The sequence below is a fragment of the Podarcis tiliguerta genome, assembly GCF_965153285.1.
Source record: "Podarcis tiliguerta genome assembly, chromosome: 13".
In the NCBI taxonomy this organism is placed as follows: domain Eukaryota; kingdom Metazoa; phylum Chordata; class Lepidosauria; order Squamata; family Lacertidae; genus Podarcis; species Podarcis tiliguerta.
In genome coordinates, this window is record NC_139546.1 from 19,732,002 (window position 1) to 19,758,161 (window position 26,160).

The 26,160-nt window shown below is 47.2% G+C and overlaps 2 protein-coding genes across 4 annotated transcripts in view; one reads left to right on the top strand and one right to left on the bottom strand.

Annotated features, from left to right (window-relative positions):
* The window catches only part of KAT7 (lysine acetyltransferase 7), a 32,081-nt gene extending 23,022 nt beyond the window's left edge, over positions 1-9,059 (bottom strand). Inside the window, exons 1-2 of one of the 2 annotated variants that reach the window (XM_083408395.1) lie at positions 8,936-9,059; positions 3,024-3,581 (exon numbers count right to left, since the gene is read on the bottom strand). In XM_083408395.1, coding sequence (XP_083264521.1) covers positions 3,024-3,038 — 15 coding nt within the window. In that variant the 5' untranslated portion in view covers positions 3,039-3,581; positions 8,936-9,059. Of the gene's footprint in view, positions 1-3,023; positions 3,878-8,935 lie in introns of those variants that run through there. The other variant, XM_083408394.1, reaches the window with a different exon arrangement.
* Positions 9,060-9,156: 97 nt separating this feature from the next.
* The window catches only part of FAM117A (family with sequence similarity 117 member A), a 39,193-nt gene continuing 22,189 nt past the window's right edge, over positions 9,157-26,160 (top strand). Inside the window, exon 1 of one of the 2 annotated variants that reach the window (XM_083408409.1) lies at positions 9,157-9,411. In XM_083408409.1, coding sequence (XP_083264535.1) covers positions 9,306-9,411 — 106 coding nt within the window. In that variant the 5' untranslated portion in view covers positions 9,157-9,305. Of the gene's footprint in view, positions 9,412-15,242; positions 15,327-26,160 lie in introns of those variants that run through there. The other variant, XM_083408410.1, reaches the window with a different exon arrangement.

Here is a 26,160-nt window from a genome sequence, read left to right on the forward strand (position 1 = left end):
TGTTGTATGCTGACCACAACTTCAAAACAGCCTTCAGCCTGAGGAGAAGCATACTGTGCCTGTAACCCAAGTCTCAGGCTCATTCAGTCAACACAATAGGGGAGGATATGGTACAGTGCCTTAGCAAGCCTCAAGTGTGCAGGCAATTCTTCTTCCTAGCATAAAGATAAGTAGTGGTAAAGGTTCACCTCCTTGATTTCTGTTGTTAAAAAGACACAGGGCTGGACAAAAAGTGGCAACTCCACCTAGTCTGTGTATACCACAATCTTCACATCACAGGACTCAACACACTCTGAGCAAAAGTCTGTTTTTGCAATTGCCACCAAACAGGGATGAGATCTCAAAACCCAGGGAACAAAAGCTATAGCTGAACAATTCATCCAGGGGCACACAGCAATCCACTTAAGACTGAAAGTTATGCAGCAAGGATGGGACTTACTGTTGCTCTTCAGATGGACTCCAATGCCCATCAGCCCTGGTCAGCACAGCCAACAGTTAGGCAGGATGGAATTTATACTCCAACAACATCTGGAGGGCCAAACCTACTACACAGACTAGCTTTCCTCAAGTCTGAAACAAACATTGTATTTGTAGAAGCAGCTGCTGCTCCTTTTAAATAGCCAGCCTAAAGATGATAACTTTTTTCCTTTTTTGCCAGCACAATGCATCTTTTGCTACAAGCATGGAAGCCTATTCTCTACTCTGCAGGAAAGAGTAGCCGAGTTTGGCTCTTGAACTCACAGTCTGCTACTACTGGCATCAATTTTGAACCTGTCACAAAACAATTCTCTTTTTGTAGGATCACGACATTGCAACAGATGAAAGACCGTTCACCCATCAGCCACTTCCCACACATTCAAGAGTTGCAGCCTGGTTCGGGCAGGCAGAAATATAACAGGTGACAGAAATGCAGTGACAGGGAAATCTGTTCTATTGCTACCCGCAGGGGGTAGGTGGGAAAGGAAGGAAGCATGTACACAAGCAGAAAGCACCCCACCTCACATTCAGCTGGTGCAATATATTCAGTAGTCAGAGCAGGAGAAGACACCAGGTGTGTTGCATAGAGGGGGGCTGCAGACCAGATGGCTCTAAAAGAGACTCAAGCATGTAAGACAAGCCAGCACACTGCAGGGAAAGGCAAACATCTCAATTTGGCTTCCACTGCAGGACTGAACAAGCATAAAGAATAGCCCTCCTCTGACTCACGATTCTTTCAGGACCTTAAGTTTGACCATGAGAGCAAATTCCTCCATCATGCTTTCCAATTTCTACTGTAATTCCTCCCACATTTTTCCCCCTCCGACTCTATTTCCCCACTTGTAAGGATGTGTGTGACACAAGAGGGATATCAGGGAAGGGGGAGAAAATAATCTAGAGTTGCAGGGAATGAGGATTTCATTTATATAGCACTCCAAACAGACATGAAGCTGGGTCTTCAAATGCTGCAGGTGCCATCCCAATTCATTTCTGATTATGACTGGGGCAGTCAACCTTTTTTCTGTTGAGGGCCACATTTACCTGGGGGTAATATATTGTGGAGCTGCATGGTGGGTGCAGCTGGAGACAAATGTGGTCAGGACCAGAGCCTAAAATGGGTTATCCTACCCCTTCTCTCTCTCTCTCTCTCCCCATGACTTCCTTTCCCCCAATATTTGTTCCTCCTTTCCACTTGCATGAAATGAGGTTATTACTCGTTGCTTTAAGACAATCTGCACAAGTAAAAAACTGGTCTGCTAAATGTTATATTTTGTTGCTGTGAACCTTTAGCGAAACATAATTATTTTAATATACAGACTAATGAGATCACTGAACAACCTGGAAGGACCAGATGCTACAGCAATGCTGATTCAAAGCAAAGGAATCGGGTGAACCCCCATGGTGTATATGCATGTGTGTGTCTCATAAAAGAAATACATTTTAAAAAGCCATATGAAGATTGAAACTTTGGGCCTTCCAGACTCCTTGTGAGCAACAACTGCATGTTTAACATGTTGTGGGCTAGAAATCTGCTCTTTTAAGCTAGATCTGTACAGGGTAGCAAAACTTGGTTCTTGCCCAAGTTTAAAGACTCGATGGTTCAAAACCAAGACTGCAGCCCAATTCAAGATACAGCTACTACGAAACATGTCCTATTATTAAACCTCTTGGTGAATTGTCATTCACGTTGCAACCTCCCTTCTTTTGTTGCAAGAGACTATGGAAAGTCCTCTAAAAAACGTGTAGAATTCCTACTCTCCTGAAATAAAACTCATTCTATCTGTACCTAAAACTAGATAGTTGCAAAAACCGCCTTGGATCTGCATCCAGAATGATCAATCCTTTTATACATGCAGACTGATTGTAAGAAGATTTACTTATAAGAAACCCCTACTGAATTCCATGGGACTTACACCCAAGTAGGCACAAAACTATAGACATGGCTGCTACCCATCCCCATGGCCCAGTCCATCTTGCTTGCTGTGTTTTGAACCCTCTGTGCCATTTTCCCTCTCCTCCAATCATAACAGCGAGGAGGAGGACCTTTACGGGACCCTGTCCCCCAATGGGAAACGGAGAAAGAAGAGAGGGGCGGGACCCCGTGGACGCCAATTCAGGCCAGAATGCCCGGCCAATCAGCAGCTACTTCAACACCCGCTCCCAAGGCACCTAGCCAAGTATGAAGTCGTTGGGAACAGGAGCGACGGGGGAGGAGGGGAAAAGAAAACCGCGCCAGTAGGAAGTGATAGGGAAAGCAGCCAATGGCATTTCAGCGCCGGAGCCAATGAGCAACGAAAGGAGGCGGGACACAACAATCACCGAAAGGGTGGAGGGAAACAAATAACCGTTGAGGGTGGGGGCTGCGCTTGACTGATGGCGAAGATGGCCATAGAAGTTGCGGCGGGAGGCAGCGGCGACCAATCAAGACGCGAGATGAAGCAGGGGCTTGAAGGCCTACGTTTTTAACTGGTTTTCGAGCCTGACGGTCTATGCAGCTAAAGGAGAGGAGACGGGAAGGGGGTTTGGCTCGGTTTGCGCTCTCTCACCTTCCTACGCGACATCCTCGGCGGAGGAGGCGGCGGAGGCAGCGAGGGTGGCTGCGCCCCGGCCGCCGCGTTGGCTCCGGCTGTATCCGTGGTGACTGGCGTGTCTCCGGTTCTCCAGCGCTAGGCCGCGCCGCTTTGTTTTCCCTTTCCCTCCAGCTGCGACCTTTCAGCCGACTCCCTTCACTCTTCCGCCGGGACACACGACGGGGATACACACACCCCCGTCCTGCCTGTCACGTGACGCAGACAAACCTCACCTCACGCCGACGGCGCTCCGCCATCTTGGAGTCGGGATTGGCGCCTCCGAGAACCAGTCACCGATGAAGTGCCGCGGCCATCTTGGTTGTGGGCATCTCCTCCACTCGCTATAGCGGGGGCGGCCATGTTTGAGGTGGGCACCGTTGGTGGTTTCCTGCACTCGAGGTCGAGCGACCTCAAGTGCAGTGCGGTTCGCATTCGCCCCGATGCTGGATCCGCCATCTTTGGTTAGGGGCCCAGCCTGCGTTCTTCGTGGTGGAAGAACCATCTTTACTTCGGGCAACGGAGGCTGTGCTTCCCCTATGTGTAAGGAAAAGGTGCACGATTATCTATTTCAGTAGGATGTTGGAGAAGTTACAACGGGCTGAATTACTGAATCTAAGGCTCCATCTCGTTGACTGATTAGGTCGATTAATCAGTTTAAAACTTCTACTAAAAAACTGACTAATTGGGCAATGCATTTTTTTAAAAAAGAAGTTAATACAGTACATTGGGGGTTGGGGGGTGTCAGGTCGTAGTTTTCTGAAAAACCTTGCTTTTTACCTTACAGTAAGAGAGAAGTCCTCTAAAGGTATAGCAGCATGCATAATATAAACTAAACGATACTGCTTTCTTAATATGTCAATTAACTAAAACACAAATCATTATTAAATATAGCCTTGTATCATTTATAAAGAACAGACTTGGCAGGCCCCTACCTGTATGCATGCTTATGCAGAAGGAAGTACCATTGTGTTCTGTGGGCCTTACATCTAAGAAGCCTGAATGCAAATCTTTTACTGTACAGTAATATGAATTGTAAGCCTTACTTGAGATTTGTAGCCTGTTCCTAAGCATGTTTGGTTGGAAGTATCCCCATTAAAGTGGGTTCTCCCACCAGCAGGTAGCTATGCATAGGTCAGTGCTTAATTCTGAGTCTTCATAAAATTGTAGGGTTAGATGGAACCCTGGGGATCATCTAGTTCTAATCCAACCCCCTGCAACGCAGGAATAAGAAGCTGTCCTATACAGGGATCGAACCTGCAACCTCAATATTATCAGCACCACACTCTTAACTAGCTGTTTAGGATCAGACTACAGTTGCAAGCACACTTATCTTTAAGCACATTCTTTCTCTCAGAGAATTCTAGGCACAGTAGTCCGAACTCTCAGCAAATCTTAACAAACTACAGTGCCCAGAATTCCTTGTGCTGGGGGTCAGGAGATGCTTCAAATATAGTGTGTATGCTGTACGGCTTTATAATCTTTCTGTTCTGTGTCCTCACAACTACCCTGCAGTTGAGGGTTCTTTACTTTCAGTTCCTAGTGCCTTATTCATTTCAGAGGTTCAGATGAAGTTCACAGAACCCTTATGCCCACAGAACATATGCTCTTGAGCCATCCCTACTGTTCCCTGAGATACTGTGCCTTTATTTGCCAATAGAATGTATGCCCCACAGCTTTGTTTCAGCTCAAGCAGAGACTCCCTGGGAATCTCTCTTGCAATTTCTCAGTAAAGAATTAAAGAACTCCTGTGTGTATAAAACAAGCTTGGGGCCACCCCAGTCACCACCATTCATGTCACCCATATACCCTGTGAGATACCCTTTTGGCGCATTTGGCTCAAAACTTCAAATAAGGGGGGGGGGAACCAACCAAACACACAACATTTCTACCCCCATCTTTTTAGCCCCAAATGGGTCCCTGAGGTGATGTCCAGATTTTAAAATCTCATTTTTATTGCAGTTTAAAAAACACAATACATAAACGGAAAAAAACAGTGCATGGGAGGGGCATAAACAACTGGGTCAGTTTAAAAAGAATTGCCACAGCAGGAGGTTTACAGATTAAAATCAAAGCAGAATAAAAAAAGTCTTTATGACACTCCTCAGACAGTGGCATAGTAAGTCTGTTTGAGATGCTTTGTCAGTTTGGTCCGTGTATCCCATATCCAGGTTTCTGAATACGGCTAGATTACAGATAATAAGGTTGGAATTTAGTAATAGTGTTGTAATTATGAGTAGAGTTTTGATATTGAAATCCAAGCTATCCGTAGCCTATCTTGTCTTAGTGCTACGGATAAATAGCTTACTCATACCCACGGGTGAGCTCCCCACTGTCCTATCAGCAAGTTCAATTTATGCCTCTTAAAACCTGGCAACTTGTTAAAGCCAGATGCAGACATAAGCAGTAAAAAATGCAAATGCTAAATTTATGGTGGTTCAACCCCCAAAGGGAGCTAAATGCTCCGAGCCTGTTTGGTGTGAAAGTGTCAGCCAGCTGAGGGGTGGGATGCTAATGTCAGTGTTCTTGCACTTGGACCATCATTGATGCAATGAGGTTGAATGGCTCAGCTGCACTATAAACCTGAACTGTGCGAGTGGGTGGAGACAGGATATGGTACAGAAAGGACGTGGGAGGGAGGAGGTCAGCAGTCTAACCATAAAACCAGGATAAGGAATGCATCTTCATCATTATAATATACTCCGGGGTGCCACAAAAAGCAAAGTAGCGGTTTTGGTCCTTAAGAAGTAATCCAAAACACTGCTAGGGTAATACCTTTCTTAGGCCAACCAAAATGTCACAAGATAGTGTGGTAAGCTTTCGAGTTCTCCAGAACCTTTCATCAGGCCGACAAAACTGGAGGAAGCTAGTGATAAAGGTTGCAACTGGTAAGAATCTTAAGATGGAATGTGAGAGGTGGTAGCAGACTTCAGGTTGTACCAAGGCCTACTAGGAGAGAGAAAAATAAAATGGCTAATTCCTCATTTCTGAAAATACAAAAGCCGAGTGCTGCCCTGGTCTATCTTCTTACCTAGGCAAAACTACAACGGTGTTCTGATAGGCAAATGTTATCAATCTTCCTTTTATTTGAATTACAATGGGGGTTGTTCCAAAGGCATTAAGAACCTAACATAAGAATCATTTGCAAGTGGGTAGCTCTGATGCAAGGAAATGCAAGGTGTCCAGATCTAGGACCTACAGTTTAAGATGTGTAGCTCCTCTCAAGCACATGCACACTACAGACATACTAGAACAAAGACTTGGGAGCCTGGTGCCCACAATATGTTGGTGGACTACAACTCCAGTCATCCCTGACATTGGCCATCTTGGCTCGGTCTCCTGGGAGTTGGAGTCCAACAATACCTGGAAGGTCAAAGGTTCCATATTCCAGTATTAGAACCTTGAATTGAGCTATAAGATGAAGAAGTCTGTAGCACTGAATTTTTGCCCCTACACAAAAGTACAATTCCCAGGATTTGAGGGTGGAGTAGTTTCCTCCATGGTAATTCAAACTGTGGAATTAATGTAAACTTCTGGTGTAGGCATACACTGTCCCCTTTCTCTATCCCATTTTTCTTTCTTTTTTAAACAGTTGTTGCAGGACCCACTTTATGTGAAGGCATTTCTGGGGCTTTAATAAATTGTGCACACTGGTCTTTTGAATATTTACTTGGAAATAAATTGCACTAAGTTAAGTGGGACTTACTTCCACATAAAAACAAAGACTTGGGGTTCCTTCAATGTTAAGACATTTGTTTTAAGGTGCTACAAAATGAAAGTTAGTCTTGTAACAGATCTATTATGGCTTCCCCTCTGTTTTTATTTGGTCAGGACCAGAGACTGAAGTAGGTTTTTATTTTGTTTACTGACAAGCATTAATAAGAGTCCAGGGTGGTGGCTTGTAACAGAATAAAACTATAAAAATAAAATGAATGTAAATCCTGTAAGACATTGAAACAATTTAAAACCGGCTGGTTAGTCACATCTAAGTACATGTGCATAGCAGTCTCAAAGCTTTAGTGTTCAGCACACTTGTATGGAAACAAGGCTCATCCATTTCAAAGGAATTTATGTGCAAGTAAATCTGCTAGGTGTTGACTTCCCTGGCCCTGTAAGAATGGTTTAAATCCAGTGCTGACCTGTGAATCACTTGGCAAGTCTTTCTTGTATACGGTCTGGCTCTTTACAAACTGGGGGGGGGGGGGGGGCTAGGATGTGGAGATCTATCCTGAGGTTCTGTGCAAGAAAGTTGTCTTGCAGAAACAGGAGCACCTGCTGCTACTTTATCCCTGCCTCTTATCTCCTTCAGGCTTTAGGGAGTCTGCTCTAGCTTCTTTAAGAGATAGGCACACCACATCAGCTACTTTGCAGACACTCCAGAGAAGACTAGTAAAGGTAAAAATGCCTTTCAAAATAATAAAGCATAAATAAATAAGGAAGGAAGGCTCTTTACATGACTTATTGCACACCCAGATTTTAGCACAGCTCCTTTAATTTGTTCTATTGTTTGCTTGGGGATGCAGTTGGAAAACTTCCCCTTGTTTAGGAATTTAGACTTCCTCCTCCTTGTTTACCTGTAATAGCAAAATGGTCAGAAAGGAGGCTTTGCCTCATTATGTTTAAGAATGCAGGGAGAGTTCAGACTTCCAAGTAAACTGAGGAGGAAAAAAACGTTCCCCACCTTGACATCGAATTGCTAAACTTCAGAAGCGCTGAACCTCTGCTCCTTAACAGTCCAATTTTGCACTCCATCTCATCTAGGTTGACTGCCAAGTGCACTGTCCCTTGCACCAGTGCAAGCCAGGTCTTCTCCTAGCCTCCCATCTATTTGCTATTCCACCATTCACTTCGTATATTTGGCACTAATTTTGGCGTAGTTTCTATCGGTGTTCCTGCAACGTCTGTGCTTCCTCTGCGAGCTGTGTTTGCCATCTTGTCACATGCCTCGTAGGCCCAGAGAGAGAGAGATCATTGGTTACAGGTAGGGCTGTGTTGTCAGGGCCTCTGCATTTGGAGGCTGTTGGTGGGGACAAAGCATGCCAGCGATAGCATATGGGTTAGCGATGTGTGGCAAATATCCACGTTCCTTCTTTGTACACGGAAATGAATGTTAAGGCTGCTTCTCATGGGGCTGCTAGTTCTGTGTTACAAGTCAACGCTCAAGTTCAGTGTTAAGTTCAAGACCTGACAGTGGGGATGGAGAACCAGATAACTTTACAACTCCCAAATTCAGCTGGATTCCAACTGTTGCTTGGGTGCCCTGGCTATTGAATTGAGTTTTATTCCTTAAGAGCTTTCTCCTCCCCAAATCCTGGAGCGAGTTTTATGGAGGGGGTGCGGCACTCTGAGCACAGAACATTTCTGCTGATTAAGACATGCCCCCACTGCTAATAACCACCGTGTTGCCAAACCACGGCTGTAGCCAGGATTTATGCTTGGGGGGGGGCAGGACACCCACCTGTCACCATCCTTTGCCTGGCTCTGAGCAGATTTGGAATGAAATGTCTCAACAACGGTTGTTTTAAATGTCTTTCTTTCGACCCCTTGTGCACTGAAAAATCTGTCAATGTATACTTTTAGTTAAGTGTTTTGATTTACTTGCTTGATTTAGGGGGGCAGTCCCCCCCCGACTACGCCCGTGTGTCAAAACCCCATTTTCCACAGGAAATAAAAGGTGAAATTAGAAGGAACGCCAGCTGTTTCCTTTCGGGGGTTGGTTGTTGTTTTTTTTGGGGGGGGGAGATAGCGTCTTGCTTTGCTCGGTGCATTTAAAAAAACAAAAAACCCTGCATTTCTCTCACTCCCGCCGCTACCTTTGGGGCACACGCACACAAAACCCCACCACAACTCGAGAAACCCCCAAGCCGAGCAGCCTTGCATAGGAGCCTTACCAGCACAAGTCTATGGTGACCGTCTTAAGCAAACCTGCAGGAAGAGTTGGAAGAGGTCGCGCGCTGCGTGCAAGAAGCCCCAAGCCTCCCCATTGGCCCTCCGTTCTGTGCACGGCGAGTGGGCGGTTCCGTGGGCGTGGTCTTATACCAGGGACCCCGCCCAACCCAACTCCCCTGACCAATGACCGGCATCCTCCGTGCGGGGTCCCGCCCCTAGCTCGTTGAAAAGTGGACCCAGTGCCAGGGGCGTCCCGCGGGCGGCTCAGTCGCGGCGGCGGAGGCGGCGAGAGAGGGGCTGCAGCCGGGCGCTCGGGAAGCTGCTGGCGCGGCCACCTCGCCCGCGGAGCTTGGAAGGTGGCGGGGTTGGTCCATGGCGGCAGGCACCTCCTCGTGTTGCCGGGGCGGGCTGCAGCCGCTCAGGGCCACCGTCCCCTTCCAGCTGCAGCACCGTCGAGGCGGAGATGGGGGCCGGGCAGGTAACTGGGGGGCGGGGACGTCCGTTAAACGAGACCTGGCTAGGCCTAACTACGTGGGGGGGGCAGGGTAGGTAGCCGCTTCAGGGGGCAGCAGGTTAGGGGCCGTAGGTGGGCAAGCAAGCAAGCAAACAGTGAGGAAGGGGAATAAAACCGGTAAGTTCGAGGTGTGGGGGGGTAGAAAGTGTTTCTGAGGGCTGTTGGGGGGCTGAGCAGCTGGGTGGGGTGCAGTAGAGAGGGGGAAGTAAGGTGGGGGAGCCGTGTTGGAGAAAGGGGTGCATGAGGGCAAATGATGGGTTCGGGGATGGGGGGGTGGGCTGAGAAAGCAATGGGTGCAAGTTGTTATTAAAATAATAAGGTGCAAAGAAGGCGAGGGGGGGTTGAGGTAGTTTCTGAGGTAGTCGAGCAATTATTAAATTTGTATGCTGCCCTTCATCTGAGGGCGATTGGTCTGTGGAGTTGAAGGGGCAAAGGTTAAGTCGAGGGGGCATAGGGTGTGAACAATGAGGGGACCCCCCTCCCCCCAGTTTACAGCTGACAATAAGCTTATTAAGCATGATTGAGTTCAGGCAATCTGCGGGGACCCAAGTTGCTGGGTTGAACAGGCAGTAAAAACTCCAGGAGAGATTCTCCTATCAAGAAACTAATGTACATAATGCATACTGGGATGAACCAACACATACACCCCTCATAAAATCCTGCCTACATATTATACTGTTGGTGCGTGGGTTGGCTGTGTCCACACCAAAAAGGGATCTTTGGGAGCCTGGTGGAAAGCTCCCCTGAAAAAGGCCTACGCTTCAAGTGTTGGAGAAGGCTAAAACAACACAACGTTGGAGATTAATAGGCTGCAAGTATCATTGTTGCCATATGATGTGGCCACACTTTGGAATGCAGCCAGAGTTGTATTATTTTGAAGGGTAAAAGGGAACGTTGCACAGCTGAAAGAAGGCTCAGAAAAGAGCAGTTTAAAATGAAGTGGGTGTGGAGGAAGAGTAGGGGCGGTGCTGTTTTTTTTGGGGGGGGGGGGTGTTCCCTGGAGCTGCTTGCACTGCAGGCTGGAGCTGTGCTTGTGGCCCAAGTTAGGATGCATCTGTGGGAGAAGGTATGAAAATACGTATATACGGTGAAGAAACGGGATAGGCCAAATGTTGGGTGGGAGCGTAGAAGAAAAAAAAGGGTCAGCTTCCAGAGGGGGAGTCATAATAGCCTGTTGCAACAAAAACAAGAGCTGTAGCATTATTATTTTTAAAGGACTAATAATTGATGGAGGTGCTGCAGGTGGAACCAAGCAGGTTCAGGTCTCAGAGGGAATATTTAGTGGCTTTCCTGGGCTGTGAAAATGGAGGCTGCTTGAACAGGTGGGGATTTGTGAAAACATTTGCAAATGGTCTTGGAACAGAGGAAGCTATAGGGCAGGTCAAACAGTGGGTGTGGAAAAGTTAGGCCGAGATCAGTGAAGAGCAGTGGCAGCTGAGGGCTTCTGTGTTGTGAAATGGTGGGAGCAGCAAGCACCTGGCGAGGGATGTGGAAGTAATGGGGGCAGCAGTAGCAGGGTGTTCTGCTATGTATTCGGTGTACTTGGCTATGATAAATGGCTAAGGAACATGCTAGGAGCTTAATGTAGGTCGGAAAGGAGAAGGATTTATTCTGGGGAAATGGGGGGGGGGCAGGAAGAACATTGACAGAGATGGGGAGTAGTGGTGCCCCATTATAACACACTTTCCCCTCTCTGCTGCACTTTGATTTCATTGCTATGATATTCTACCACCTCCTTTCTCTGCAGGGTTTTCTTTTTTTGGGGGGGGGGGGAGGGAACTGTATCTGGATCATCTTGGTTTAGCACCAGCCAGTTCGTGGCCAATGTTCCTTTGCAGACAAAATGGTTAGCCTATTCAGGTGATTCTGTACATAACAGCAAAAAGCAGGAGCTAAAGCTGTCGGCGCATTTGCATGATGGATCGATCAGAAGTTGGAAACAGAGATAAGGATGTGCCTGTGCCTGTGGCAGCCTCAGTCTCTTGCTGTTCCCCTCCTCTAAATTCTTCTCTAGGGCGTATAGACGCTGTGTGTTTGTGCTTTGGGAAGCTGGGCTTCTCTTATTCTGTGGGGAGCTTGGCTTGGTTTACTGATCTTCTTCCTTTACTGCTCTTGTGGTTTGCTTGACTTACTGTTTTAAAGAATAGAAAGCCATGCCTGTTTAATCTTGGGGTGAGTACCTAGTGCCAGATCACATGTACCTGTTGCAAGCTCCCATAAAGGAGACTGAACTGTGAAAATAAAGCATTAACAGTTGTTCGTTCAGATTGTATTCTTGCAGGAATATATGGGCTTTTCCAGGCCTATCCCAAAGAGTACGCCAGAACACTTCATAGTGCTGTGCTTTTTATAAGTTGAGGAAAAAGTGCATTTTGAGTGAAGTCTTTTCACCTCTGCACATTTTAGTCTTAGAATCTGTTGCTCAGCTTGCTGGCAAAGGAGTGAAGTTCTTTCAGGGAGCTCTGGTTTGATCTAGTAGCTGAGGCTCTGCAAGGCTGTATTAGCTGTCACATCAAACCATTGATGATCCAGCTTTTGGATGCTTTTTTTTTATCTCTAGCAGTAAGAAATGTCAGTGAAGGTGGATCTGATCACAACAGAGTTGCCTTTTGACCAGTTTGGTGGATGTGCATCTTATTGGAGAAACTGCTAAACTCTTTATTTATCACTTAATTGGTGGGGTTTTGTTTATGATGTTGGGGGGAATTAATAACACTGGGCTGCTAGCTTATAGAAGCCTGTCTATTCTTGCTCCATGTGCAGCTTATGACAACTTACTAAACTCCCCCAGACAGCACACAGCAAGTCAGGATGCTCTGAGGTCGGCAGCTGTCCTATCATTAGTTGACAAATGCATTATTTTCAGTTGCCAAAGACAATGAAATCAGTAGAGTGCAATCTTATGGCCAGACTCCATAAGAAATTGCTCCGATTTCTGGCCTAGCTGCTCTCTATTAAATTCATAATAGGTGTACCTTTATATCTATTTTATTAGTGTATTGATGCCAATGTTTTCCTTTGAAAATATTGAAACCCATCCTAATAAGATGTTTGATTAGTAAAAAAAGGATTGCATTCTTCCATTTCCCCTTTTGAAATGAGCGTGTCTTTTTTACTTTGTGAATCACCTAAAGGAGCGAATGGTGAGATCTGAACTGAAGGAATTGAATTCCAGTGTTAAAAAGTAAGGCTGTGTGTGCTGTGGAACAAGACTGAATTACTCCTTAGTGCCTTATTTTGAGCAGCTGACACACATCACAGCCATGATCTCTCTGTCCTACCAAGGGGGTGTTCTGTTCCCTAGTAATTCCTTTCAGACCCTGCATTACACACACAGAGAAACTCTTCCTAGAGAGAAAGTATTTCCCCCTCTGGTGGACAAAGGCATCCTGGGGACCCTCATGTAAACAACATTCCTATCAGCAAAATGGCTGGAGTTCAGGGCATGTGTTTGTCAGCTCAAAGGGGAATACAGAAGTGTAGATTTCACTTGTGTTTTGTGTACATAGTACAAGCTGAGTGTGTTTAAATAAGGAACCGAGAGCTCAGGGTCAGATGATGCTTGATGCCAGGAGATTTGAGTGTTTGCACCCAGATCTGCAGAAACCCACAAAAGCGAAGGGGGGGGGAGGGGGGAAGGTTACTACTTGAGAAGCAAAAAGGATATGCAGTGGAGATATTGCATTCCTGCTTTGCTCTTTAAATTGCCCCCCTCCCACGCACATGCACGTTTCTGCAAGATCGTGGCAGATCCAAGTTTAAACACACGCCTGCTTCTGTTTTCTATTACCAGCGCAACAAATGGAAAACGGAGAATTGCTCCAGAGATCCACACACAGATCCCACAAGGCATTAGCAGCGTTGTAAGATTTAGATCCCCTCAAGGCTGCTTATCAAAATTAGGAGGCTGGGAAATGCCATCTGTTTTCAGTGAGACCTGATCCCTTAGATCCCATTTTCTCTTTCATTATCCAGTTCCGACTCTGGTACTAGTTAGGACCGAGGTGTGTTTTTTGTGTTCCGTTTTTTAAAAAAAATACTACCTCTGTTACCAGAGGGCCTTGACAAATGACTCCCATTTGCAGAAAGTAGTTATTGCCGTGCCAGGGAAAGTACACGCAGTGCCTTAGAGGCATGCGAATTTATATTTCAGGCTGAGTGGGTAGAATAAAAGGAATACGAGATGGCAAGGCAGGTAATAGGCTCGCATGAAGAGGTGGTTGGGTTCTCTCCCCCCCCCCCAAAAAAAGGAGCTCTCAGCCTGCTTTGCATAGGATGTGTGTGCTCATGGCACCTGGGCAGAGGTGGTGGATAGAGCAGAATTAATATCAAAAATCTTCCCTGTGGTGGTGAATACAGTGGGCACAGCCTGTGCTTTTTCTTTCTGTGTGGGGAGAAGGAAATTGGGCGTGAGAAAAATCCCCTTGACATCCGCCACCAAGCTGCTCTGCCGCCACCCTGCCTTCCTTAGCTTTAGGGAGCCTGCGGTGGGTGGTTACAGAAAAAGCACATTCACCCTGCAGCCCTGCGGAAATGATGAGCTAGCTCTGAGCTCAGCATTCTGCCTCCTTGGTTACACACGTGTTGGGTGACACAGTTGAGCCTTGCACACTATGTGAAAACGATGCTTCCGGCTTCTGTTCAAACTCTGGCAGCTAGCCCCCAATCCTGGTGCTCGCACAACCCTGGCAAAGGGCCCGGAAGCACTAAAATCTTGTAAGGTTGTGGTGGTAGTGGTTATTCCCCCGGTTAGGTGGTTAGCAATCCTAAAGTTGTTGAGGGGCACAAGAATGGAAAGGAGGAAGAGGAAACCTCAGTCCTGTTTTCATTTGGAGACAGTTGGCAGTGGAATCATGGGAGGATTGTTACCAGTGTTGCAACCAGTGTTTGCTTAAGGTGCCAAATGGCTCCTTAAACCAGGGTTACAGTCGCCAGAATGGAAGTTGCAATTTTTGGGGTCAGGCGGCTCGAAAGTCGTATTTTTCAATATGGCTCTTTGGCTCCTGGAATTAATTCCGATTGTGCAGACAAAATATAGCAGAATTCTTCTACAGGATGTGCTGCTAGTGTGTGAAAACGGTCACGATCCAAGGATCCCCCAGCATGCGCCTCCAGATGGTGGAGACGTCGGGCAACATCCTGGCACCTGGGCATCTTCACTTGGCCTCAAGTGGCTCATTGGCAGGGGCAAAATGCACCTGGAAAATTTTGAACGCTGGATGCACATGAACAGAAAAGCGGCTACCAAGAGAAGGCAGGTAGCAGTGGGAGGACTGTTGGTGGCTGGAGGTGGATAGCAACCTTAGATTCTCCAGCCTTGCTCTGCTGCACCTGGAAAACAACACCACCAGCCCTGCCCATCAAGAGCAAGAACCCGGCCACTCCCATAGCTTGAGCCTACTCATTTGGAAGCACAGCAGGCTGCTGTCAGTGGGGCAACCCCACAGGGTAAGAAACTGTCCCTTTGGGTCTCTCCTTCGTGGTGTGATTTGTTGTAGATGGACTTAACTGAGACATTGGACCAGCTGGGATGGGGATATGAGTTACGAGAGGTGGGATGCTCTGTACCTGTGTGGCTGGTAGGTGCTTTGTGGTTTTGTTGTTTAATATTGTTGCAATTAACCTGTATTCATAGGTTGAACCCTTGAACCAAAAAAGCAGCACGTAAATAAACCGTAGAATAACAAGTTGCCCCCAAAGAAGACAAGATCCACTATGGCTTGATAACAGTTCTTGCCACAGAACTGCATCACCCGGCTCGTGTTTTTTTCATATCACATGTTTCAACAGGCGCTAAAAGGTTTATCACGGAGGCAAGAGCGAAGTAAGGAAATTACAAATGTACGTTTGTACCTGGCAATCAAATCCATACACAATAGGTAAGCATTGTCAGTTATGTCCTATTATCGCTGGGCAAACAACTCAACATTATGTAAGCCCTGTTGAGTCACCTTTTCATTTCGTTTTCTGTTCTTAAAACGATCACCCCATCTTCATATCCTGCAAACACAACTGCAACAGAGGGTAGTTACCATCTGCTAACCCATAAAGACACCGACTGGAATATATTGGAGCAAAAGTAGAAGGAGGCAAGTTATTCTCTCCTTTAAAAAAAAGAAAAAGGCTTTCAGCCAAAGTTTTCATATTTTGTGTGTGTTTTACCACCTAGGAAATTCAGCTGTTCGCGCCTCTTTCCACCAACGGCTCATGCCACCTCGTTTTATTTGAGACATATGCACCACTTTCTGCTATAAATAGTACAAAAGGCTGCTTGCAAATACCAAGGATAAAAACGGTGCCTGATGCCTATGAGAAAGATTCCCTCCTTGCTACCTTCTCTTCAGCCGCTCTGGGCCAGGCGGTTCCCCTGTCCCTGTGCTTTGAGGGAGGTTGCTGCAGAGAACTTGAGAGCAGAATGCTCTGCAGTTACCAGATGCCCATCGCCAGATGACAAACGCATCTCTTCAGCTGCCAAAAGCCCTGAACCATAATAAAATCAGTGGAGTGCTACATTAGGGCCAGATTATAGAGGAGCAACTCCGGGGTTTGGCACAATTATGGCCTGGCTGCAGCATCAAACGGTTAATATGCCCATCTCCCCTAATATGCAGAGACACTTTCTCCTCCCCCCCCCACCCCCTTCAGTTGATCTTCCAATTCACTTTCAGCAAGAGTGTTGATTTCAGCATTGCATGGTGGTCTCTTTCTCTTACTCCACAATTAGGATGTTTATGAACAGTTTTTTAGCATTGCAGCAAGCTCAGTCGGTGGCTGAGGGCCAGGCAACAAGTTTCGGATGGTTATATATGAGGTCTGGTGGCTGCCATTGCAGTCTCTCGATCCATACAGTTGCAGGGACTTGTCCCTTCAAAAGAAGCAGCATAGGTCCAGAGTGTGACCCACTGGCACCTCCACCGTGTGTCTGGCATCGCGGCTGCAGGATAGGGGCCTGTTGTAGGGCGTGGCCGCCTTTGGCTGATTATAAAATGCATTCTGGGGTGGGGGGGGGGGCAGAAGAATCCCTTATTGCTGCTTGCCTATGGCCTCCTTGGGTACAAAGTAGGCAGCAGTGGTACAAAGTGCTGTAGGTGAGCAGGCCGAGAATGCTAGCACTCATGCAACAGAGCTGCACCCACAGTGCTGCCCTGCATGCAGTGTGTCTGCGCTCCCGGGTGGGAAGGTTTCATTGTCTCCATAAGCAGCCTTAACACACTGTGGTACTGGGATTGGGGGGCCCAACTGCACGTTTCTTGCAAACACAACAAAAGGCAGACGGAGGTGCTCTCTCCATCTCACAGAAGCGTGAGGAGCAGGAAGAGTTGGAATGATGTATTGGAGGACAGATGCCCTTAACCTTTCTGTGCATACACCACTTTACTGCTAAGTCCCCCTCAGCTCCTTTGGGTGTCTGTTTGAAATTAGCCAGGAGCCAGGGGCATTTTGCACCTGACTGCCACTTGTGAAGATCTCTGAGCACCAGGATGACGCCTGATATCTCCACCATCTGGAGGTGCATGTCTGGAGATAACTGGATCCTGGACTGTTTTCACACACTAATAGCCCATCCTGTAGAATTCTTTCAGTTATATTTTATTTGCACAATCGGAATGAATTTCAGGAACCAGAATGCTTTTTCTGTGCCGCCTGAGCAGGAGCAGTGCACAACCTTACAGTTCATTGTTGCAGCTTGTCTTCACTTACCCCACCCTACTGCCCTGCTCAGCTGTGAAGAATATTCTTACATTATGACTGGTCTGTGTCACCATTAAGGGGAAAAAAACCCCAGAAGGAATAGGATGATATATATGTGAACTGTCCCCAGATAAAGTTCTCAAGGTTCTTAACCCAGCTCAAGGTTGTTATCTGAACTAGCAAGATGTTTAACTGAGAATCAATCACAGCCAGTCCATCATTTGAAAAATAAGACTTGAGTTGTTGTGCCCCCAAAATGGCAACTAGACATTCTGTTTTGGCAACTGCAAGCTCTGTTTAAGGAGCGATTTGGCCCCTAGCTTTTATATTGTATCTGGGTTTTTAATACGATGGAAGAAAAACTACGTTTCAGGGCAGGGTAATTTAAATTGAAGTAGTAGTGGGTGGTTATTTCCCCCTAGGGATCTCCACTGGCATGCTCTCATAAGATGCACATGTGTCTAGCATCAGTGGGGGGAATCCAGATGTTGAACTGCATCTCTCAGCACCCCAGGCCTTGCTGGTGGGAGTTGGAGCAGCATCTGGAGGACCAAGGACTCCCCACTCCTGGTGTAGCATGTTCTGTTCCTGGCCTCTTCTTAAAGAGCAAAGTTACTCTCTTTCTTTACCCATTCAATATCTAAACATGAAACAGACGGGCAGGGTGTGGCAGTGGCAGCTGCCTGTTGCTGGTGCATTTGATTCCGAGAAGGCACTTAATTGTGGAGTGGATGCTAACGAAGGCCATGATTTCAGTCCTGGTCTCGTTCTCTTACCAAGCTGGAAAATGTGATGCTTGCTTCGGTCTAAGTTGAGTAAAACTGCCGTGTGAGCCACCAGCTAATTCCTCAGTGTTCTGTAAACTGGAAAAAAAAAAAAAATCTGTCAACTTTTCCTGCGTTTGAGGTCCAAGTTGCTCGTTTCTATGCCTTTAGTACCCTCTCGTGTATCGTGGTGGGGTGGGGGGAGCCAAGCAGTCTTGCCTGGCATCATCGCTGCACAGATGGCTTAAATCTGGCATTCTGACAGCCTTTAAATGCAGAGCTGAGATCCTGATGGGGCATTTGTGCCGGAACAGTAGAGATTAGTCACCGCTTAATGGAAACAGTTCTGTGGAAGCTGACATACAAACTGCTAACATAGGTTGTGCTTCTGAGCAGGCAGGATCTTGCTAGTCTTGGTAGAGGAGGATGCACCCTGCAGGTAGTGTGCCACCCCAAGAACCTCACCTCAGGGGGATGCTGTTGGCATAGTTTATTCTCCCCATTAAAGTTGCTTATGTCTCGAGCTTCTCCGTCCAGTAGTAACTTCCCCCTGCTGCCTGGATATATGGGGTGTGGCTCCTCAAGAAGACCTCTGCACATGTTCAGAAAGTAGGCATTCCAAAGTGCATTGCCAGCCTTAGTCCTCTTGACCTCCACTCTTAAGTGTAAGCCCTGGCTGGTGAATTTTACCAATTGCTTCCTTTAATGTACTGTTCTCTCTCTCTTTCTCTGCTGAAGCACTCAAGGCTTTGAAATAATGGACAGCAAGCTCAGAGGCATGTCACAAGAGGGGCATAAGGAAATCCAGGCACCAGCTTTTCCATAACATTACCATGTTTCCTGCTAGAGACTGGCTTCCAAACTCGTGCCTGTTAGCCGTGATGGGTATGGGTATTCCCCCCCCCCCCCGGTGCCTTCAGTTGGAGGCAGCTGTGCTTCTGAATACCTGTTGCTGGAAACCTCAGGAAGGGAGAGTGCTCTTTTGCTAGAATCCTGCTTGCTGGTTGGCCACTATGAGAACGGGACGCCGGACTAAATGACTCATTCGCCAGATGCAGCAGGCTCTTCCTGTGTTCTTAACCGCCCAGAGTGAATGGCAGCTGGTCCCCACATTGATCTGACATTGTGGGTCCTGGCTATCTCATCCCTTTTGCTGATTTAGCCAGGTGCAACTGCAGTTTGATGGAGTCAGTTCCAAGAGGGAGAGAATCCAAATGACTGTTGGACCCAGGCAAACCAATGGAGGGTGGTGGAAGAAGCACCACCGTTTTCTCCATGCTGCTTTTGGCTCCAGGAGAACAGCTGGGGATGGTGTGGTCACCTAGGGTTTCCCCCTGTGTGCCCAGTGGTCATTCTTGCTTGCCGCAGTTTGGGCCACTCAGTGCCGCTGTCTCGAGAAGGCTGCTGCTGCCTTCTCCCCACCCGTCCAGTGCCGGAATTCTGGATTTCTAGGAGCAAAATGGAATAGTTTGGGCCAGAAGACTCGAGGCGTCTGCCCAGAGATTGTCTAGGCAGTTAAAACGGAGCAGCAGAATCTACCGGTCCCTGCTTGCTAATCAGCTGATAAGAAACTAGGTTATGGAAACTAACAAAGCAGAGGCTTTGGAACAGACATGAGCGGTAGTTGGCAGTCATCCCCTTCTCAACCAGGGCAAAGGGAGCATTTCTCTCTGGCTTGCAGCACACTGTGGTGATATTTCACTTTTCAGGAACTTGCTGTTACAAAAAACCGAGGTGACTCATCCATCTGACGCTGGGGGTTTTCATTGGAACCTCTCCGCCAAATAGTTTCCTTGCAGCCTAGGTGCTGTGCACCAGTCCAAGAGCAGAGAGGGAAACCACTGTGAAACTTTTGCCTTTTTTTTTTTTTTTTTTTTTTTGAAGCACCAGCCATGTTGGCTAGTTAGGGTGTGTGTGTGTGTGTGTGTGTGTAGGGCTGGGGGTTGCTGGTTAGTTGGTTGGTCAGTCGGGATGCTGCTTGCCAAATAGAGCAAACTGGGCGTATTCTTGGCCGGGTGGAAATGTTTGGATGCCGAAGGACAAAAATTCCACTTTGCGTCGTCGGTGTGGGTGGATGGAGCTGATGGAAGGGAGCTTTTATATTGCGAACAACTGCTGGCTCTTCTCCTGCCTAGCAAAGAATGGAAAATAAGAGTGTCTCTACTATGAGCTGGATGTTTTAGTTACTGGGACTAGTGGAACTGTAAGCAGTAGGATACGTGTCTGGGTGGAGGGGAGAACCCAGAGCAGGCTTACCCAAACTCGGGTCTCCAGCTGTTTTCCAACTACAATCATCCCTGACCACTGGTCTTGCCAGAGTTGTAGTCCAAAAACAGCTGGAGAGACAAGTTTGGGAAACACTGATCTAGAGTATCTTCCTACCCCCCCCCCAAAAAAAAACTGGTGCTCTCCTATTAGCCTTGACTATTGCCCACACTGTTGGGAGCCCAAAATGCCTGGAGGGCACCAAGGCTGGCATAGAATTGGCAGTATCAATTTTCCTGACTTTCAACAGTGTCCAGAGTCTGGGGCTGTTTACTACCGCTTCCTTGTTTCAGCCAGGCTGCTCACAATAATAATAGGCTCCATCTGTGCTATATACATTGAAAGCAGTAGCACGCCGCTTTAAACAGCCATGGTTTGCCCCAAAGAATCCTGGGAATGGTAGTTTAAGGCTGCTGACTGTTGTTAGGATCCCCCCCCCTTTCCTCTCTGAGCTACAATTCTCAAGAGCGGTAGTTAACAATCAGTCCCTCTTCCTAGGGAACTCTGGGAATTTTGGTTCTGCGAGGGGGAACAGGGGTCGCCTAACAACTCCCAACAACATCCTTAGAAGGCTACAGCTCCCATGATTCTTTGGGGGAGTCCATGTCTTTTAAAGGGGTGCGGTGCTGCTTATATAAATGTGTAGTGCAGATGGGGATCTAAATGTTTCCTTTGCTGCGGGTGTTGAAGATTTGTGGTGCTCGTTTTGTGGTGGTTCTGAAAGAACTTCTCTACATGGGAAGTTTCCGTGGAATCTTAATACTTTGGGTCATTGCTAGGTTGCTGTTTTTCCTTGTGCTACTCTTGTCAAAAGGTTTTGCTTCTCAGAAGGTTTTGCACTGCGACTTGGGACTATTGCTGCCTGTGCCTCCCTGCAGAATGCAGTGCAAAATAATAATAATAATAATAATAATAATAATAATAATAATAATAATAACAATAGCCAAAGTTCTTGGGTGCTATCAACAAAAGCTGCATAATTCTTCTGTTGTTTTTATCCTAATAACTCCCGGCCAGAAGAAACTCAAAAGTGGCTAACAGTTAAAACATGCAGTGCTTTCGAACTACTGTAGAAAGATGACGTGGTCATACTTGGCAACTTGTGCTATACTTGGCAGCTCCCCTAAGGCTACTAATAATTGTGGTTGTACCTTGTATCTGTACTCCTATTTTAGTGTAGCTAGTGTTTACAACCTATTTTATGACTTATGGTTGTTGTAGCAATTTGCAGCTTTTATTTTGCGATCATGCTTTTGGTTTAAACAGTCGCGCTGTAAGAAGAGGGCAACCCACAGTTGCGTATTGCAGTAAATGGAAACCAAAGTGGCAGCGCTTGTCAGATCATCCGAAGGTTGTAAGGCCTGCCTAGGCAGAAGCGTTGAGCAGTTTCTCAGCCATTCCAGCTGCTTGAGGCTGATGGGTCTTGCAAGGAGAAAAGTCTTCCAGGCTACAAAAATGTTGCTTCTGTTTAAGGTTTCTTTTCATATGCAACGTGCATTCATACCGGTATATGCTTAGCTGCACGTATAAGTATGATGTAAGAATGCCTGAGCACATGGTAAACGTATGGAACCAGACCGCACATGAGACATTTGGTTTTTGCAGCAGCATGAAACACTTCCAGCACTCAGACCACTGTCTGGAGAAGAGTGGTGCATGCACACCCACACTCGGAGAACTCAGCTACCCATGCATTAATTCAAAGAGAATATTTTATTGCAGTGTTGTTGGTTGGACTACAACTCCCATCATCCCTAGCTAGCAGGACCCCAGCGGTCAGGGATGATTGGAGTTGTAGTCCAACAGCAGCTGGAGACCCAAGTTTGAGAAACACAGTTTTATTATTAAATTTCTACCTCGCCCTTCCAGGAAAAATGGGGAGTTCTTTCCAGCATTGGGGTCAAGCTGAGATGAGTAGCAGCAGCAGTTCAGATACCTGCAGTACCGCTAGTGAAAAACAGTGCAGAAGTCGAGCGGAGAAGGGAATGTGGGACTCCCATTAGCTCCTGTGGCTCTGATTGTATTATACGCAACAGTACAGTGGTGCCTCGCAAGATGAAAAGAATCCGTTCCGCGAGTCTCTTCGTCTAGCGGTTTTTTCGTCTTGCGAAGCAACCCTATTAGCGGATTAGCGCTATTAGCGGTTTAGCGGCTATTAGCGGCTATTAAAGGCTTAAGGGATTAGCGGATTAGCTGCTAAAAGGCTATTAGCAGCTTAGTGCCTTAGAAAAAGGTGGTGGGGAGCGGAAAAAACCCCCCAGGAATCTCAAGACATTTTCGTCTTGCGAAGCAAGCCCATAGAGAAATTCGTCCTGCAAAGCGCATTGAAAAACGGAAAACCCTTTCATCTAGCGGGTTTTCCGTCTTGTGAGGCATTTGTCTTGTGGGGCGCCACTGTTTTATATTCCATTGTGTGCATTGATTGTATGTATTCAGCCCACTGAATTCTATCCAGATGTTTTCTTTCTGGCCATCTGCATCTTGCAGTCGTATGAGATAGGAAGGGAATGTTGCATGCCTTCCTGAGAGCCAATGTATCTGAGTATTGGGGGGGCGGGGTATGTGGAAAGATGTTGGGAAAGATGGAGGGCACAAGGAGAAGGGGACGGCAGAGGACGAGATGGTTGGATAGTGCTCTCGAAGCTACCAGCATGAGTTTGACCAAACTGCGGGAGGCAGTGGAAGACAGGAGTGCCTGGCATGCTCTGGTCCATGGGGTCACGAAGAGTCGGACATGACTAAACCACTAGACGACAACAACAACAACATGAGGAAGGAGCAGAACCCCCCCCCCCTCTTTTTGCCTCCTCCAAAATGCTGATTCCCTGCCTCCACCTTCGTTCAGTGTCTAAAACAAGACTAGGGAATTAAAAAGGAGCTGTCCCAGACGGAGGAACCAAAGTTGTGAGGCAGCTGCCAGACTGGTGGTCCGAGATAGTGCCGGTTCCATTTATCTCCGAGCTGTTCTGTTCTGGACGTCCCCCCCACTCCCCAGATCGGAGATGCTCAGCTAGCGATGGGAGTCTAGAATATGCAGCCAGGTGTGGCTGGGCTGAACCCGGCCTAATGGACTAGGCTGATAATAGAGCTGTGCTGTAAACAGGACACCCCACCCTGCCTCTGCTTCTCTCGCATGCCATCTTTGTCTTGCAGCGAGCATTGTTTTGCTGCCTCTGGTGTATTTTTAGGCCGTGCTGCTTTGACGGGAGCTGAGAAGTGCTCCCAGGCCAGCTGTTGGGACTGCAATCTTTCTTGGCTCTGCTCTGCTCTGTCTGTCTGTCTGTCTATGCAGCCACTGATTTCACAGGTGCCTTCAGCGTGGCAGGGCCTATCAGGTGCGAGTTATATGGGGGGGGCGCTTACCAGCTGACCACCCCAACCCTCAGATCGTGAGTTTGTGCAGACAGCCTTTTCACCACTGAGGGGCCACACCTCTAGGGTTAAAGGGCAGAGCTTTGGGGCTGCTGAACCAGCCTCCCGAGCTGGCTTGCAACTGCTCTGAAACGGAGTGCGCATTGCATGCGCCTCAAATAGAGCCTGCCTGATGCTCAGTCAACAACCGGTGTAGGGGGTGCCTTAAATAGCTGCTAAACTGCTGTGAGTCAGGAGCTCTGAATCTGAGCTGCGAGAGATCTCTCCTTGGCAGCGTACCAGGAGGTCCCGGCTTTGGTTATTACGAGTGCATATTAATTTACGTGTAAATGAAAAAGCGAACAATCTCCAGCCTTGGGGCTTGGGTTGGCATTTCTCTTTTGCTTTAAACGCGGTAGCTGGGAGCGTGATGGCTGAGAGCGAGCTGGGAGCCAGGAAATTGTCACTTCAGAGCTCTCCGGCTCAAACCACAAATTTGCGGGTGGCTCTGTGCCACTTGGTCTGTGTCAGCGCTTCCACCCCCCCCCCAAAGTACATCGATAACGCAGGCGTGTGCTGTGGGAGGGGCTGTAGAGTTTGCTACGAGAACGTGTTGTGAAGTGGTTAGATATTCCATAAATCTGAAGTATTACAATGCGGTTCTTGGGGCCTTTGCAGCTTGTGATAACAGCGTTTTCATTTCTTCTCCCTAATCAGGCTACTACCAGTTACTTGCCAATAGCCCAGTATTCTTCTTCTTCTTCTTCTACTACTACTACTACTACTACTACTACTACTACTAAAGTGGGGAGGGTGAAAACTTTGATGCAAGGGGGTGGCTGCTGCCCCCCTTTTTGCTTTACGAAAGAAACTGGTTGGGTGAGAGAAGGAAGCATGTACTTTGTGCCGGCAAGCAGGGGGTGTCTAGCCTTCAAAAAGCTAAATATGAAAAAGCAACCCCAAGAAATGAGGAAGCTGCACAGTGCAGGGCAATAACATATCCTGGATGCAGTGTTTGAAACTCCCATTGTTCTAGGCCAGGGGTCAGCAAACTTTTTCAGCAAGGGGCTGGTACACTGTCCCTCGGACCTTGTTGGGGGCAGGACTATATTTTTTTAAAAAAAGAATGAATTCCTATGCCCCACAAATACCCCAGAGATGCATTTTAAATAAAAGGACACATTCTACTCATGTAAAAACACGCTGATTCCCGGACCATCCGCGGACAGTAGGGGATTGAGCCGGATTCAGCCCCCGGGCCTTGGTTTGCCTACCCATGGTTCAGGCCAGGCATAGGCAAACTCCGGCCCTCCAGATGTTTGGGGCTACAATTCCCATCATCCCTAGCTAACAAGACCAGTGGTAAGGGATGATGGGAATTGTAATTCTAAACATCTGGAGGGCCAGAGTTTGCCTATGCCTGGTTTAGGCATTTTGTGACAGGGAATTTGGTTAGCATTTGGTTTCTGAGCTCTGAGCACAGTACTGTGCCTACGAATTCAGATTAAAACTGCAGAGTATGGAAGGAAAGGAGGGCCCTATTCTGCCTCCCCACTTCCAGCTACTCTGAAGACTGGAGAGGAGACCCTCCTCAGAATATTAGGGGTGTGTGCAGGGGAAGCACTAGGCCATGTGAAAAATGAGCATAATATTTTAGCTGCAGTTCATTCATTTTCAGCTTTGTATTCTTGTTATAAAAATGTGTGCCTAGACATTCCATTGCTGCGCCCATAACTTAGGTTTAAGGTGTCATTTAGCTCCTAGCTTTCATATCTCAGTTTCTAACGCTGCTTGGATGATGGGCAACTTCTGGGGTCTAAATGCAGCCCTCCATGCCTTTCCGTGTGGCCCCCAGGGCTCTTCCCCAGGCCACACACCGCTCTCACAAGCCACATTTCCCTTAAGTGTGTTTGTTTTGCATGGCTGGAATGTGTCCTTGAACTGCAACCATGAACCTTGCTTGCCTAGAAATAGGATGCAGAGATAGGCCTCCGTGTGTGGAAATAATCTGTCTTCTGCCTGGACTGTTGTGACTCACTAATACCCCAGCCTGTAGGGTTCTATCAGTTACATTTATCTGCACAATCAGAATGAACGTCTGGAACCAAAATGCTTTTTCTGTGCAGCCTGAGCAGGAGCAGTCGCCGTTAACAAAAAGAGGTCGGAACAGGCTAATATATATATGCGGACTGTTTCTAGATCAAGTGACTTTTCTTCTTTGAATTATCAAAGCTCTTGATCTAGCTCAAGTTGTCATCCGAACTAGCCAGATGTTTAACTGCGGATCAATCACAGTCATTTGAAAAATAAAGACTTTAGAGCCATCTTGCAACTAGACGTTCCATTTTCGCGACTGCAACTTTGGTTTATGGAGCCATTTGGCCCCTAGCTTATATATCTGAGTTTCTAACACTGGTGGAGAGAGCGCAGTTGCACCCGGGTCCTCCTTGCAGCTTTTCCATAGGCATCTACTTGGCCCCTGTGATGCTGGACTAGATTGGCCTATGGCCTGATCCAGCAGGTCTCTTACCTCTTATGTTTTTAAGGGGCCTGACTCTGCATAAGGCAGCTTCCTACGTGTCTTGAGTCTCCAATACGATTAAACTGCATGCAATGCTGTTCAGGGCACAGCTTGCCTTAT